At 40.8% G+C, this 15,416-nt stretch overlaps 1 protein-coding gene and 1 long non-coding RNA gene across 3 annotated transcripts in view; both read left to right on the top strand.

The window, feature by feature from the left end:
* Positions 1-15,416, top strand: part of LOC147251851 (uncharacterized) — a 112,012-nt gene that overhangs the window by 73,892 nt on the left and 22,704 nt on the right. The window lies entirely within an intron of this gene.
* asic4a (acid-sensing (proton-gated) ion channel family member 4a) overlaps positions 10,561-15,416 on the top strand; it is a 100,365-nt gene continuing 95,509 nt past the window's right edge. Inside the window, exon 1 of one of the 2 annotated variants that reach the window (XM_086219805.1) lies at positions 10,561-11,660. In XM_086219805.1, the coding sequence (XP_086075931.1) occupies positions 11,085-11,660 (576 nt within the window). In that variant the 5' untranslated portion in view covers positions 10,561-11,084. The remainder of the gene's footprint in view (positions 11,661-15,416) is intronic. The other variant, XM_086219804.1, reaches the window with a different exon arrangement.

Consider the following 15,416-nt stretch of genomic DNA (forward strand, 5'->3'; position numbering starts at 1 on the left):
TTGACTGTACCTCATTTAATCCTTCAGTGGACGCAGCAGGCCTTCAAGCAGTTCTCCAGAAAGCTGTAAGCAGCCGTTCCTTTGCGAGACTGCAATCACGACAACATTGTCCAGTCCCAGTCGAATGTGCTGTAGGAAGCCTTGGAATTTTGCTTCATTTAAATGATGTATGACAGCATGATCAAAGTAAAACTACGACCGTGAACTTACACAGACACAATGTTTATCTGACTGGCTGATTGTCCTCTGAAACTGCAGTGGGGAATTTAGAGGCATTCACTCACCACTTCATTGCAAATTCAGAACACTTGAGTTTTACTGTGGCTTTCATCTCTGGGAAAATGCTGAAATGACTGGTGTGGCTTGGTAGGTAACATATCAGCTTGCATTAATGCTGAGATTGGACATGGTGTGGTTCACTGGCTCAGTTTAGCCTTTGCGAGCATAAATTCTGCTACCACGTCATAAAAGTAGATGAAAGTCAGAGGTTCTCCTGCCTAATGAGAGCTCTCATTATTATGATTGTACTATCTTCTGAAGGGCCATATGTGTGCTCCGTTTTTTTTTTTTTTATATGTAAGAACACACAGCCCAAAGGGAAGAGAAAAAAAAAATGGGAAGCTTGTGCAGTGGACTGAGGAATTGCCATGCTTTGCACATGAGTGCAAAGAGTAGGGTTCAGTGATTTTTATATAGCCCTGAGGATCACTTCTCTTTGAGTCCACACACAGCATGCTGCTTTCCTCATACACCTTTTGACTTATTATACTGTATCTAAAGAGAGAACAAAATTAAACAATCTATGTGACCACTATGTAATTTGCTTGTGGTGAAGGAGTAACATTCCCTAAGGCTTGAGAGATGTGTCGCATCAGGTCCCAATGTGCTGTTGACTTGGACGATTTTTTTTCCTCTTCAGCAGTCAAATGATCTAGACTGAATATCTAGCAAGTGCTGCCATGACAACAAAAACAAATTTAATTAAACGTAAAATTATTGATCAAATGCTGAATTTAAAAATGTGTCTGTAGTCAAAGGGCACCCAGTAATCGACTTGCAAATAGCAGGGTTCTGCCTTTAAAGCTGAAGGTCACTGGAGGAAAGCAGGTGACTGACGCGAGCCTCCGCTTTCGCCAACTTAAGTGCTTTTTTTCTTTTTTTTTCTTTGTGGTTCTCAAAACTGACCCCCATATGAAAAACAAGTTAGTGGAACAAAAGCTAAATGTCACCAGTTGAATCTTTGAATCTTTCTTTGATGAAAAACCATTCATGAGAAGCAGCTCAAACACGTGTTTTTTGGTAAATAATAAGGAACTTGCTTTCTTTCAGCCCTTTAATAATAAATCAGTGCTAAATTATCACTATTCATGCAATATTTATTTACATACTGTATTTGCTGTTAATAATTCCATATTCATTTTGATACCTTTGGACTCTGCACAGCTGCACTTCTGTCAACCTAGTTAATGTTTGAATAAGTAGTATTTATAATCAAACTTATTCTCATTTTTACTGTCTGCACTGTTGCATGATGGCCTCCTACTACACAAACACTGTAGAACTGATTTTGTGCTTGTGCTTTCATGTTAAAGGTTCTTTTTTAACCTTTGTCCAGCCTCCTGTATTCGATTGTAAGTCTTTGTGCGAACAGAGTTGTGGGAAAGTCTGAGTGTGTGCACGCGTATGTGTGTGTGTGTGTGTGTGTGTGAGAGACGCAGTAGCATGAGGTTGCACGAGTGACAGCAGGATCTAATGCTTTGATTAGAAAAAACAGGTGAGAAATTGGATGTATGTGAATCACACATTTGTGAAGGTTAAGATGGAGTCAGGATGTGGGTAGCCTAGCATAGCGTACTGTCAAGGGGGGGCATACTGTGTCGGAAATTTCAAGAGGGCTGGTTACAGTAGGTATCTGTCATGTATTGTAGTATGACCAAAATGTGCAATCGAGGACCATATATGGCATCCTGACGAGAAGAATAAGCTGCAGAATGGACCAAGTGTTACGTTACCTAACTGTACCACTGCATCTGGAAGACATCTGACAAAGCAGCAGATGCCTCACCCTTGTCACCATCTCCTTACACACCTGCATGGGACTGTGAACAAAGTTCGGTGTGGCCTACTGATATCAGTCTGGTCTGGAACCTACATGAGGTTTCTCGAAGTGCAAATCAAGGGCCGCATTTATGATTGCAGCGACTATTTCTGCGAGTGACCTACTGGCAAAGGTAGGAACACGGGTGCAGCTGTTTGAGTTGATGATTAGTTATCTACCAAGAGCAGCGCAACAGTGCACAGGCACACCTGAAGTAGGTTGGCATGGTATAAATGGGGGTTCTCAGGGTGCACCATGGCAACGGCAGCTTAATAAAGAGAAGTTCTCTGCCCCAGAAATAAAGTTGTTCTGATAACATCTTAGAATGTTCTAAATAAACACGCATGGAGAAAATAATTTCCTTTCCTCACCCTCTCTGTTCACCGTGGAAACCCCTCCAAGCAGTGCCATACAACAGCCATGCCACTCAGAGAATTAACACTTTATGGCGTCACTGGTAGTATATTGTCCCCCACCCCCATGCAAACCTTAGTAAATCAACTCGCAGGATCCATTTAATACCCCCCCCCCTTTTTTTTAAACCATGAAAGGGTAATTCAAACAAATGCATATGTAATGAGGTCGGATGAAAAATCACCTTTTCAGAGTTAACTCCAATTGCAGCTCCTTAATAAATCCCAGCACCAAGAGCATGGCTGGCGCACATCTGGCCCTATATTTTGTATGTTTTGGAATACCACAGGATTTAAAGATATAAAGGAATGAAATAAAACGTGCAAAGTGTTCATCACAGCATCCAAGTTGATTTTATGACTGTGGAACTAAAGTTTTCTCTGACTGGTTCCTTGAAACACAAAGACGACTGGAATGTGGGTGTTCAAAGGGCCTCTGGATTGAAACACAAATATTCGTCTTTGAACAACGCGTGTGTGAACTAGAAGGCTTGGAGATGCAGAGCGCTTTATAAAAGACGAGGACATTACAAGTCTTGAAACTAGTAATGGGGCCATCTACATTTGTCTTTTGTGGGGAAAAAAAGAGTCGCTTAGTGCTTGCAGATATATCTGACAGGTCAACGGTGTCTTCGTGGGACTGAGCTGCGTGAAGCAGGGCAACGCCGTGCTTTATTCACTTCGTAGCTTACATGTGATGAAGATTGCTTTCCCGCTCGTGCGGTGCTCTGTTTAGGGCTTGTTTGTGCCACATCAAGGTTTGCCTACATATCTCATGAACAAAGCAAAACAAGTCTTTGCTTTTTCGCCGAAGAGACAGGCGCCGGGAAACTGTACGTTTCCATCACAATGTAATTAAACTCAACGTACGAAGCGGTATCGAAGGAATAGACCAGGGAATCAAAGCAAAAGCACCAACTTTAATGATCAAAGATGCTGCACATGAAAGGAGACTGTTCAGATAGGGTTTTTAAGTCAAAGGGTGACTACATTTTAAAGAAGAAATAACTAGATCACTCAATCTAGATGTAAGCACTTCAACAGAGCATCACATGCTGACCTTTAAATACGTAATTGGAATGATTACAGATTTGTGAGGTTTTTTTAAACATAGCACGCTCTTAATTTTCTGTTGTTTTTTTTTTTTTTTAAACAAATTTCGCTCAATTTCAGGACACTTCTTTTACTTATTTACATAAAGAAATAACCAGAAAATAATAAATTTGAATTAAAGGGAATTAGCAAAGCTGAAAAAAAATTAAGAACCACAGCAAATTTTTTACAACTATATATTATAATCATGAATATAATTATGTAGTCATTGACAATTTAAGGGTCAAATAAGAGAGCCTATATTTTGGTTAAAGGCACATGAATGCAGCATCAATCCAAACCTCTGCAGACATGAATGCAAAATCAACTCAAATAGCAGTTCATTTTGAAAGTTTAGAGCAGCTATAAAGTTTGAAAACCTCTAAAATAGATTAGCATTTCGTTGCGCTTGTACCTTACGCAATGACAATAATGTCAAGTCTTATCTGATCAGTCTAAAGAAAAAAGTACACAGGCTTTGAGTAGTAGGACACTGGTATCTAAATGCATTCACCGTATTTTCTCATTAGATTGTAACAGTTCAATCTAAATTGGTGGCACCTCTGGTGTTTACTCAAGGACAGAGCAAATATCAGCCTGCTATCCACAGCCTCCACTATTCCACATCTACAAATACGAAGCTCAGAGAAAAACAAGAAATACAATATTTAGTGGCTTTTATGCAAATTTGACATTTCCCCTGCCGGCGGTACAGAGCCAGACTCTCTGTTGACCACAGATACCTGCATGTGTTACTGCTGAGGTAGCAGCATCCTCTGTTGCATTGCGTCTTCATTATTTGTTATCAACAGCCTGTCAAATACAAATTACACGCATGCAAGTCTAAAAGTTGAGCTGCTTGTGTACGAAATCTATGGGAAGTGTGTGTCAAATACATCAGGGTTCAGGCCTATCTTGGGGCTGCACCTTTACAATTAAATACCAGTGCAGAGCCAGCAAGTTTTTCCTCTTGCCCACTTCTATCGAGAAAACGATAGAGGCAATGATAGACTCATCCTAAAATATAAAATTGTCTTTCCGTTGTGTCTTTAAGGGATAATTCACCCAAAAATGAATATTCCTTCATTATCTCCTCGTCCTCTTGCCAGTGGAAGGTCAGAAGAATTTTTTCTGCTCGAGTTTCACCGGAAAAAGCGTAGCAGTAATCTCCCAAACAGCTGAAGTGAATGGAGACTTTTCAGAGGTGAAAGAAATACATGATGAAACCATAAAATACCTCCAAACTGCTTGAACCGAGTCATCCAAGTATCCTGAAGACTTGATTTACCAAGTTGATTGAAAAAAACAAACATTGCTTGGGACTTAAAAACTTCACCTGACCTTCCATCGGACCAGATAATGAAGTTGTAGCTACATCTTTGGGGAACTATCCCTTTAACAGTCTTTTAACATCATTGCAAGAGATGCATTCTCTCTTGTTAAGCCAGGAAACAGACTCAAATAATACGGACTGATAATCTGCTGGTGTTGGTTTAAATTTTAATCCATTTTCCTCAAACTGAGAGATGATTTCTATTACCAAAAAAAAATAAATAAAAAATCCGAATCGTCGCCTTCTATGACATTTACCAAGTTATGAAAGTGAAGCTTAAATTCCATCCTTGGCAGACATATTTGCAGAAATTTATCATCATGTGACTTCATCTGGCTGCAGTAACATTCATAAACAGTAGATCATCACGACCAAAGAATGCATTCAATTAGCACTGCAAACTCCTCAGTTTGGGTAATGAGTATTTTGTATGCCAGAGGACGTGCTTATTTGAGAAGCTCTCCCACGAATGTGAGGTTGGTCAAATAGGACATTATGATACAAAAAACCCCCCAAAAGCCCTCAATGGTCCAGTTCCCAATGACTGAAGCTAAAGAAAATAATGGAACACTCAATTCACTTCGGTATTTTAGCAAAGGGCTAACAATTTGATGCACCCTGCATCTTCATAAGAGCCAAACAGTAATGACATTGTTTTTAAATATTAAATAACCTCCTTCATATCAACAAGTATGTATCCTGCATGGAGGCACTGTAACTCATGATACGTGTGGTGGCTCTGGAACTCCGAAACTCCTGTTAGCTTGTTGCTTCCCTCACAGACGCTAGCTTGGAATTCATCACGGCAGAGGCATAAAGAGAGGGAGGACAGCTATGGTACATTCTGAAAAATGGACGTATGAGACAAGTTTTGTACTCACCCTTTTCAAGAGTCTTCTCTCAAAGGTGTGTTTGTTACCTCAAAAGTACAATGTTGGTCTTCAACAGGCCAGAACTGCACATTCTGACAAACAGAAAGGGTGGAAAGTGAAAGGAAGAGTACGCCCACAGCTTTTGTATCCTTTTAGCCACAAACACGTACCTCTGAGTGTGAGGAAGCCACAGTGACAGGAGGAAAAAGATGAGAGGTTTTTTTTCCTCCTGCTGGATGCTCAGTCAGTGACGTGCTAGCTTGTTTAGTACTTGCTAGTTACTTGCTAGCTAGTTAGCAACTACATAGTAACAGGTTGGGCCGCACGGTGGTGCAGTGGTCAGCACTGTTGCCTCATAGTAAGAAGGTCCCGGGTTGGAGCCCTGGCGGGAGCAGGGGATCTTTCTGTGTGAGTCTCCATGTTCTCCCTGTTCCTGTGTGGGTTCTCTCTGGTACTCCAGCTTCCTCCCACAGTCCAAAGACATCAAGAGGGGACGAGGCTGATTGAGACTCTAAATTGACTGTAGGTGTGAGTGTGAGTGTGAATGGTTGTCTGTCTCTATGTGTTTGCCCTGTGATGGACTGGCGACCTGTCCAGGGTGAACCCCGCCTCTCACCAACCATGTGATGATAGTTTGGTACTCTGCTAAACCAGCATCCTGTATTTTCGTCTCTCAAGAGGAGGCCGTTACTGCTCAGTTAAACAACAATGATTATACCTGTATTTCTATTTCACTACTGTTTGACCCTGCCATAGATGCAGTGAAATGTTACCCGGTGTCCTCTTTGGGCTCTGTTTTTGAGAAGTGGTCCGTTGAACTATTCCCTTTAGCAGTGAATGCATTTGAAAAGACAATCAAAGGTAAACAACAACAACAATAAAGTTGAGGTAAATGGCCATGATTCATTAGATGTGGTTTTCTTATTTATCCAAATGTATTAATTCTTTTCATTTCATCTATTCAGTTTAACCAAATAGTAATAATTGTAGTAATACTTTAGATAAGTATATTTTTCAACTGTGTTTCATGCTTTGGAAAAACAAGATATAAGAGAGTAAATCCTGACTGAGGGTTTTTTTTTTAATGTTGTTCACATCCACTGATTTACAGTGATTTATATTTCCTTCTAAGGCGACCTCGTGTTTTCTATAGATGCGCATCATCTAGTCAATTAAACTTCTTGCATGTTTTAGAGTTTACAAACAAAGAGATGAAGATAATATGGCATACAAGACTTAACTTTTAAGGTTGGTTTTAATTTGTAATCCAGATGTCCTCCTCCAGGCCTGCAGACGGTGAGTGTTGTTAAATTGCAGTGTGTTTACTTGCAGAGGGAGAGGCTGATGTATGATACTGTCGAATAATTCAATTCATGTGTGAATGTCGCAGCTATTATCTTAATTATGAACGTAATGGCTCACATTTTGTGAGTAAGATGTAGCAGAGCAGGCATACGGACTCAAAATACAGTTGAACATGCCGCGTGTGTTCTTCCCATCTCCGACATGCAGGCCAGTTCAGCCTGTCGATGTCTTGCAGGCTTTTATGTTCCAGTTTCTTCACATCAGCGGAGTTCTTGTTTTCTTCTAATGAAGAGAAAAATACAATCATTGTCATATTATCAGCAACAACCAGAATATTTACTTTATGAAATCAGTGTTTGCTTTCAAAACAGTTCTGGAGAAAGACTGGGCAAAGCTGATCCGTCTGTTTGCTGTAACTGGCTTTTATTAGCTAGTGCTAGTTGTTCCGGTCTACAATAGTAATGAGCTTATTATTATCCCTCAGTGTATGATTTAGTTGATTGATGAAATATGTTGGTTTACGTTTACATTGAGCGGAGCAAATTTCTATCCGTTGACTGTGTAATCACTGGACATTCCTGCCAGGTCTGAAAATGAAAGCCACTGCCAGGGTGTTTGAAAGTTGCAGTCTCCTTAACGATCAACAGGGGGCGACTCAACTGCTCGACTGTGGTGAATTAGATTGAAAAAAAGAAAAACCCTACCTTGGACTTGATTTATAAATATTTAGGGACAGTTTTACGCGGTAGATTGGTGGTCACGATCCCAAAACAGCGCTAAGTCTATGTCTGTCTGTGGGTGACCTGCTAGCAAGGAGCAAATTATGATTAATGCTAAAGCTCTCTTGATAAGATGTCACTCTTACAATAAATTAACAGTCATGGAGAAAATGCAGACATGCTTTTTAGTGTGAAATGGCGGCACAATTGGCAGTCGATGAATTAGTAACTCATGCTGTGTGATTCATTCAAATACTCTCCTCCCTTTTCTGCATCCTGAAAAGTTAATTCCCATAAATTCAATGAGGTCAGTCAGAGGAATACGTGTGTCCACATCATTCCAGCACTAATTTTGATTGTGTCTTCAGTCAATCCTGTCAGAGGGTTTATAATGGCCAGGTTTTATAGGGGAAACCATTTTGTTGGGGGGTGAATTGGTATTCATTATATTAATTAAGATATTAGCTAAAGACAACACAATTCATGCATGTTAGCTTAAACCTCATTATTTCACACGCGGACAGACTGAATGGCTGATTCCAGGGAAGCAGTGATATCACGGCTCCCCATTCTCAAACTAGATGAGAGGTGAAAGTGCTCATCTACAAGTTAATTAAGTCTTATTCAAAAGGACAAAGATGTTCACTTTATAAATTATGGACTGTTTTTAGGGTAAAATAGATGATAATGCTTTCGGCAATGGTTACGGTGACGCTGAATTGGGGATGAGGTGCTCCACCCTCTCATCCATATATGGTAACATTATTTAAAGACTGATTTAAGAACTGACTTAAATGTGCACAGATGCCATCTGCTAAATATTGGTTGTGAATAAAAAGACACAAAAAAAATTGCAAAAATAACACCAAAGTTTTCATTTTTCAATTAAACTAAATGAATGTAATGTTAGATATCTGTTTTATTCAGCTCTACCCTGTGGGCGTTTTATAATTAGAATTCTTAGAATCTGCTGTAAAACACACTGTCTTTTATATAAAGCTGTACAGCCTATTCACAACAATAAAACGAAGCAATGACGGTTCATTATTTTTGGTCATGACAGTCGCTCGTCTTTCCTTAAACACTGTTCACAAATTTCAGACCTGGAACTGAACATGTCACAAAATGCCACATTGCACTTTTCATTTACTGGCCACAGAGATGTCCAATAGGTGGAGCTCCTGAAGACGCTGATAAAACTGTCATGCAGTCCTGTCTGGGAGAGCAGCATCCATCCACATCTTCCCCTTCGATGTCGTCTTCATTTTACTCCTCTGCAAACAGACCAAACAAAACATTTCAGGCGTTCACAGCTGAACCTTTGCAAAGTTTGTCAAATTTATGGTTGCATGAGTACCATGATGCCTCACAAGAGCTCCCGCTGATGTATGTAATAGTTCCTGCGAAATAAAACATTAGTCACAGAGTCAAAAATAACCTGAAGGTCAGATACATTTTCTCCATTCTGTCTCTTCTCTGGACAACCGACACAAAACAGCCCCGTCGCTGGAGTGTTATTGAGTCTGACAAATATAACGCCATCAGCTCCTTGAATGGTTCTCATGTGCCAGATGTGCCTGCATGTTTTTTGTTCACATTTGGTATTTAGTCATGGCGTTGACTGTGAGCTTTTCATTCCCACTGTGAGATTGTAAATAAGCCAGGCATCCTCTGGGAATGACGACATAAAACACTCTGTGGTTAGCAGACCTCCCAGTGCCTGCCAGAGGCAGGACGAAAGCAGCAACCCTTTAATCAAATAACGGCGATATACTGGTTATCTGTGGTGATCTATCAAAAGAACACACCCTCAAAAATATTGTGCTTTTATTTTTTAAAAAAAAAGAAGAAGAAACTATTAGTTTTGTGCTCATATGAGATATTTTAATCAGCCAAAGACTTAAGTTACATCGTGTTAATTATTATTATTCGATCTGAACACGTTCTATCCAGTACTGTGATTGTTGCAGCGAAAGTAATGTGTCACGTCATCAAGATGTGACGAGGAAGATGAAACCGTTTGTAGCCTTTTATAGTTTTGAGTAATTAGGCCTTTGTGATTTGACTCGGCACTTGTGTTTAGAACGGTTGAATTCACTTTTAAATTTGCCTTTTCTCTAGAGGTCCCAGCCCCTTGTGATGTGACCTGCATGACTAATTCCATTTAAAGGGGAATGGCATGCATTAGGGCTCTCACATTTCTGCCTCGCATTTGCATAATTTTGTTTGGCAACTTGGAAAGGGGCCATTAACAGCACCAAGACCTCCACTGTAAAGGATGGGGACGAAGCCGGATCAATACTTTATTTCAACATCTTTAGCAGCATCAGCTTCCAGATCTGGAGGCATTCACTAATTCAAATTCGTGCAGGAGTCTTGTGATGCTATCATTAGTTCCTGATAAGAGAACACTGTTGCGCTGCTTCTCTTAATCTTAGACTGACATGTTATTCAGATCAATAGTCTTTTACTTTTTTTACGTGTTGCACGGATGAGCTTGATTGCCAGGAGTTGTCTCGTGCTCAATTCCACTTCTCCAACTCCTCATTACTGTTTCAATTAGGTATTCTCCAGAGACTAGAGACTTGCGGGGGCGCGGGGGGGGGGGGGTGTTCAAAAGCAGTGACCCTTGCAATTCACATCAAACTCCCAATGTTTGACAGACCGACCTTTGACATCAACTTTATTCTGGTCAAGACGTTGAAAATCCGTCCAAACAAGTGGATTAAGCAACATAGGGGCTGTCTGGTACGGTCGGGATGACCGGGGGAAGTTGCAACTCGCGCCAGTGAGGAGGAAATAATCACAATGTTACCTTCTCATGAATTATTAAGTACCCTGTGCCTATTTTAGCCCGACTCACTTGCTGCATTTTCATCTGTGGGTCTGAGGCAGTCTGCAAGGGTGTTTTTTTTCCTTTTTTTTTTTTTCTTTGACAGCTGTATTGCTGCTGATAAGCGAGACTGTGTGAGCTGATCAAGTAGTGAGACAAGCGTTCGGAGCAGTAGCAGCACAGCAGCAGTGCTCTGGTCACAAGGAGCCGTGGCGGCAGCAGCAGCAGCAGCAGCAGCAGCAGCACTATCAGTCACAGCTCAGGCAGCAACGGCAGCAGCAGCAACAAACTCTCCTGTCGTCCTCTCTTCTCTCTGGAGTTGTTTCTTGCTCAGAGGACGAACGCAAAGGAAGTCAAAGGGAAGTGATCCAGGGCTGATAGCTGCCATCAAAAATCAAAACGCAGACCTGGCTGCCCCCATGCCTATCGAATTTGTTTGCAAAATCAAATTTGCAGAGGAGGATGAGAAGCAGAAAACAAAGCAGGATGGGGACAAGGAGAGTCTGATCGAGGAGAGCTGCACACCTCCGGCCAAGGACTTGGCCGGGTTTGCTAACTCCTGCTCCCTACATGGGATTAACCACATCTTTGTCTCTGGTCGTCTGGGCATCCGACAGTCTCTCTGGGCTCTCGCCTTTTTGACTTCACTGGCACTGTTTGTTTACCAAGCGGCTAAGTGTGCCATCTCTTACCTGGAGCACCCTCATGTCACAGCTCTGAATGAAGAGGCAAGCCCCGAGATGGTTTTCCCTGCTGTGACCATCTGCAACATCAACCGCTTTCGCTTCTCCGCACTCACCGACGCCGACATCTACCACCTGGCTAACTTGACAGGCCTCCCCCCAAAAAACCGGGATGGGCACAAACCTACTGATTTAATGTACCCAGCCCCTGACATGCAGGACATCTTCAACAGGACGGGACATCAGTTAGAAGAAATGCTGATGAGCTGCAATTTCAGTGGACAGAACTGCTCAGTGGAGGACTTCTCGGTGGTGAGTGGAAAACTTTTTCAAACTTCTTGCTTTTGTCTTACTTTTAGCATAACCCTTCACTTTATGAATTATTGACTTCATCTAAACTTTTTTTTTGTCAAAAAACAAGTTTTCACATTTCAAGCATCCTGAGCAATCCTGTGTATGTAACTTTTACAAGACACTTCTTGTTGAAACAAAACGACCACTAAGCATGGAAAGGAAAGGAACACTCAAAGGCAAAAGGAAGGAGCATTTTCTTTGTGCTTCTACTCATCTCCAGGGGCCGTGCGTTCTCTACGATCCATTTCTTCATGCAAGATTCATGGCTTTAGCTCAGTCATTGAGCCGTAGCTCTTCGCACTTAGTTCCACACAGCAACAGCGTTCCAGTCCATCTGTGTGTTTCAGCCTGTACCAGCATCTATTATGTCATAGATCGGCGGCTGCTCCCGAAGAACAAAAACAGAAAGCTGCCGTATGTGGTTGCACACTTTTCCGAGGCAAACCGTTCGTTAGTGCAGCCTCAAACTCCAGGAGCTGAGAGTGCACGGCAGTAAAATTGTCATAAAAAATAGCCGATCTCTCGTTTCTCTCCTCTCCATCTCTGTCTCTCCCCCACTCCTATTCTGACATTGCAGAATGTTCCTCTCCCTCTGTCTCTCCCTCTGTCTCTCCCTCTGTCTCTCCCTCTCACCCTCTCTCTCTCTCTCTCTCTCTCTCTCTCTCTCTCTCCCCCCCCTCTCTCGTACCTTTCAGGGGTGGAAGGAGAGTAATGCTTCTTCTTCAACGTTGCATTTCAATCTTGCTGCTGTTATGTTTAAATATTTAAAGACAGACATACATGATTTTTGCATTAGCCAGATTGACTAAAAGGAATAAAACAATTTCTGTGTGTGTGTGTGTGTGAGAGAGAGAGAGAGAGAGGGAGAGGGAGAGGGGATGGATAGATAGAGAGAGAGAGAGGAAGATCAGGTGAAAGAGAGAGAGTTTGTTCCTGTGTTCTCTGCACTATTTATTAAAGGCATTGTCCTTGCAGGAGATGGATTTCCCCCATCTTTCCTGCAGGAATAGGAATATGCAATTGCTTTAGTGATGATAAAGTGCAGGTGTCACCTCTTAATAGGATATTTAGAACATTGATATGCTCACCTTCCCGAGACCTAAAGATTGTGTCTTATCACAGGTGCGTTACCTTTGATGTGCTGAATTAGACCCACCATAAAAAGACATTACACTGCTTTTCATTTGCTGAGGGTTTTTTTTTTTTTGCCTGTTTTGGAGATACATAAAATTAACTGTGACATAAGAACGAACACCCACCCCCCCCCCCATCCCACCCCCCACCCCACCCCAAGAATCCTCTCTGTTGTATAATCAGGTAAAAGAAAATGTCATACACATTGACTTGTGAGACAAATAGGTTGGAGTAATGCAGTCGGGAGCAAAAACGGGACTCTAAAAAGTTTATAATGCGCTTGTAGCCTCTTTGATGGTGATGTCCTCTGACAATCTGACACTCAGTCGTCCCTGAGTACATTTATTAGGAGACAATTCTGACATCCGGGAAATGTCTGTCCGGTGTCAGTCGATGAAGCATCTAGTTGCTCTCCTTGGACGCTGGGCGACTTCATCAGTTCCCTAAGCTGCTTGTTCCTCTCTGTCGGCTATGTGATCTAGTGTATCTGCATTTTCAGGGGCTGTCAGTTAGATTTGTTACAGGCTACTTGCTGCCTCCGCGCATGACAAATCACTTACTCTGAGCCCTGACCAAGCGCACAACTGGAAGTGCACGGGGAGGAAAGACTGGGAATTGTGGAAGCAGGCATTAATGCAAAATGTGGAGGAAAAAAAAGGGGGGGGGAGTGCAAATGAGACATGTATTCACTCTTCTGTTCACGCTTGCGTGTGTGTATTTCGTAACGACAGATCGCACATCATTTGTTACAGCCAGCCTGAAAATAAAAGGAAGTCATTATTACTGGCGATGTGCTATTAATCACTTACAGGCATGTACAAACGCACATACACACATACAAAAGTCTCCAGCGCACACTGGTCATTACTCTCCCTCTCACGGGGACCCACTTCATGGATTGGCTTCTTGTAATGTGTTTTTTTTTTCTATTGATCATTATGGGGGCTCCAGATGTGTCATTTTGGTAATGACTACATGGATGTGGTGCTCCTGGAGAAATTGCATAAAAGAATCTAATTGTAATATTTTCTGTTGCTCTGTGAACAGCATGGGTTTTTTTTTGTTGTTGTTTTTATTCCTCAATCAGTCTCAGATGTTTTATTAAAGTGATGGAAATAGTCAAACCTCACTAATTCAATACTCAAAACATCAGAATAGGGTGTGAATTTTTCTTTTGTCTAATTTTCTCTTACTAATTTATCACGGAACACAAGTATTTTTCCTTTTTGCAATCTCTATTTCTAAAAGAGCTGTATTAATAAAAGTCTCACATCCTGAAAACATTAGTCTGGCTGCTGTAATTTATGGTGGGAAAGCACATAATCACACAGCAGAGAAATTTGTTTCCCTCTTTCCGGCATTGTGATTATTTAACGTAGGTAATAACTCCATTCATTATAATTAAAGATTACATTATTGACTTGGATGAATCACAGGAGATAAAGCTGATTCAACAAGCCGTGAATAAATAGATTGATATTTTTCTTCCAGTCGAACACTGCGTAAGTGTTCTATCTATTGTGGCGGGCTGTCGCGAAGATGAGCAGCGAGCCCTTTGGCTTTTTTTAAACAGAGCGCTGAATTGGTTTGCTCTGACGCTCAGTTGTGTTTGCTGCTGCATTATCAGATTTTGCTCTCAGCAAAGACAGACCCTTCTGCATATATTCATGGAGGTAACTAAACAGCTATAGGATACGATGTGAGGTGATCTATAAAAAACTCCAGTTAAAGGGGACAACGCCGAGCTCCCTGCCTGCGATCTGTCATTATTCTGAATGACACCCCTATTATGTGTTTTATAGATAATTGAATGTTTAATAGCATAAGCCACAGATGAGGTCCCCCCCCCCTTCCCTGCTCCACTCTTCCTCGTGGGATGAGATCTTAAGCCCCATTAATGTAAATCAATTCGTTGAAGAATGGCACAAAAGAGACGTTATTGTCAGCTGATCTCAACAAGTGAGGCGGCCTTGTTTGCTTCATCAGAGTAAAGATTTGATGAAGAAAGGAAAACTGCACATTCAGAGCATAATCAGGATGAAAATACACTTCCAGGATTTGTACCAGGACTTGAGTCAGGGATAACAACTAGAGGAGCCTACTAGAAGGCATGAATAAATCCATCTGGCATGTCATCACCATGGATATACATGTATATATACATACATACATACAGGTATATGCACATATATACATGTATATATACATACATACACTTATATACATATATACACATTTATATATTATACATACATACACATATATAAACATATATATATATATATATATATATATATATATATATATATATATACACATAAACACGTACAGGTATATGCACATATATACACGTGTATATATACATACATACACTTATATAAACATATATATATATACATAAACAGGTACAGGTATATGCACATATATGCATACATATATAAACACATATATACATAAACACGTACAGGTATATGCACATATATACACGTGTATATATACATACATACACTTATATACATATATACACATTTATATATTATACATACATACACATATATAAACATATATATATATATATAT

The sequence above is a fragment of the Aulostomus chinensis genome, chromosome 12 (genome assembly GCF_037954235.1).
Source record: "Aulostomus chinensis isolate RoL2024-O1b breed Wild chromosome 12, RoL_Achi_v1.0, whole genome shotgun sequence".
Classification (NCBI taxonomy): domain Eukaryota; kingdom Metazoa; phylum Chordata; class Actinopteri; order Syngnathiformes; family Aulostomidae; genus Aulostomus; species Aulostomus chinensis.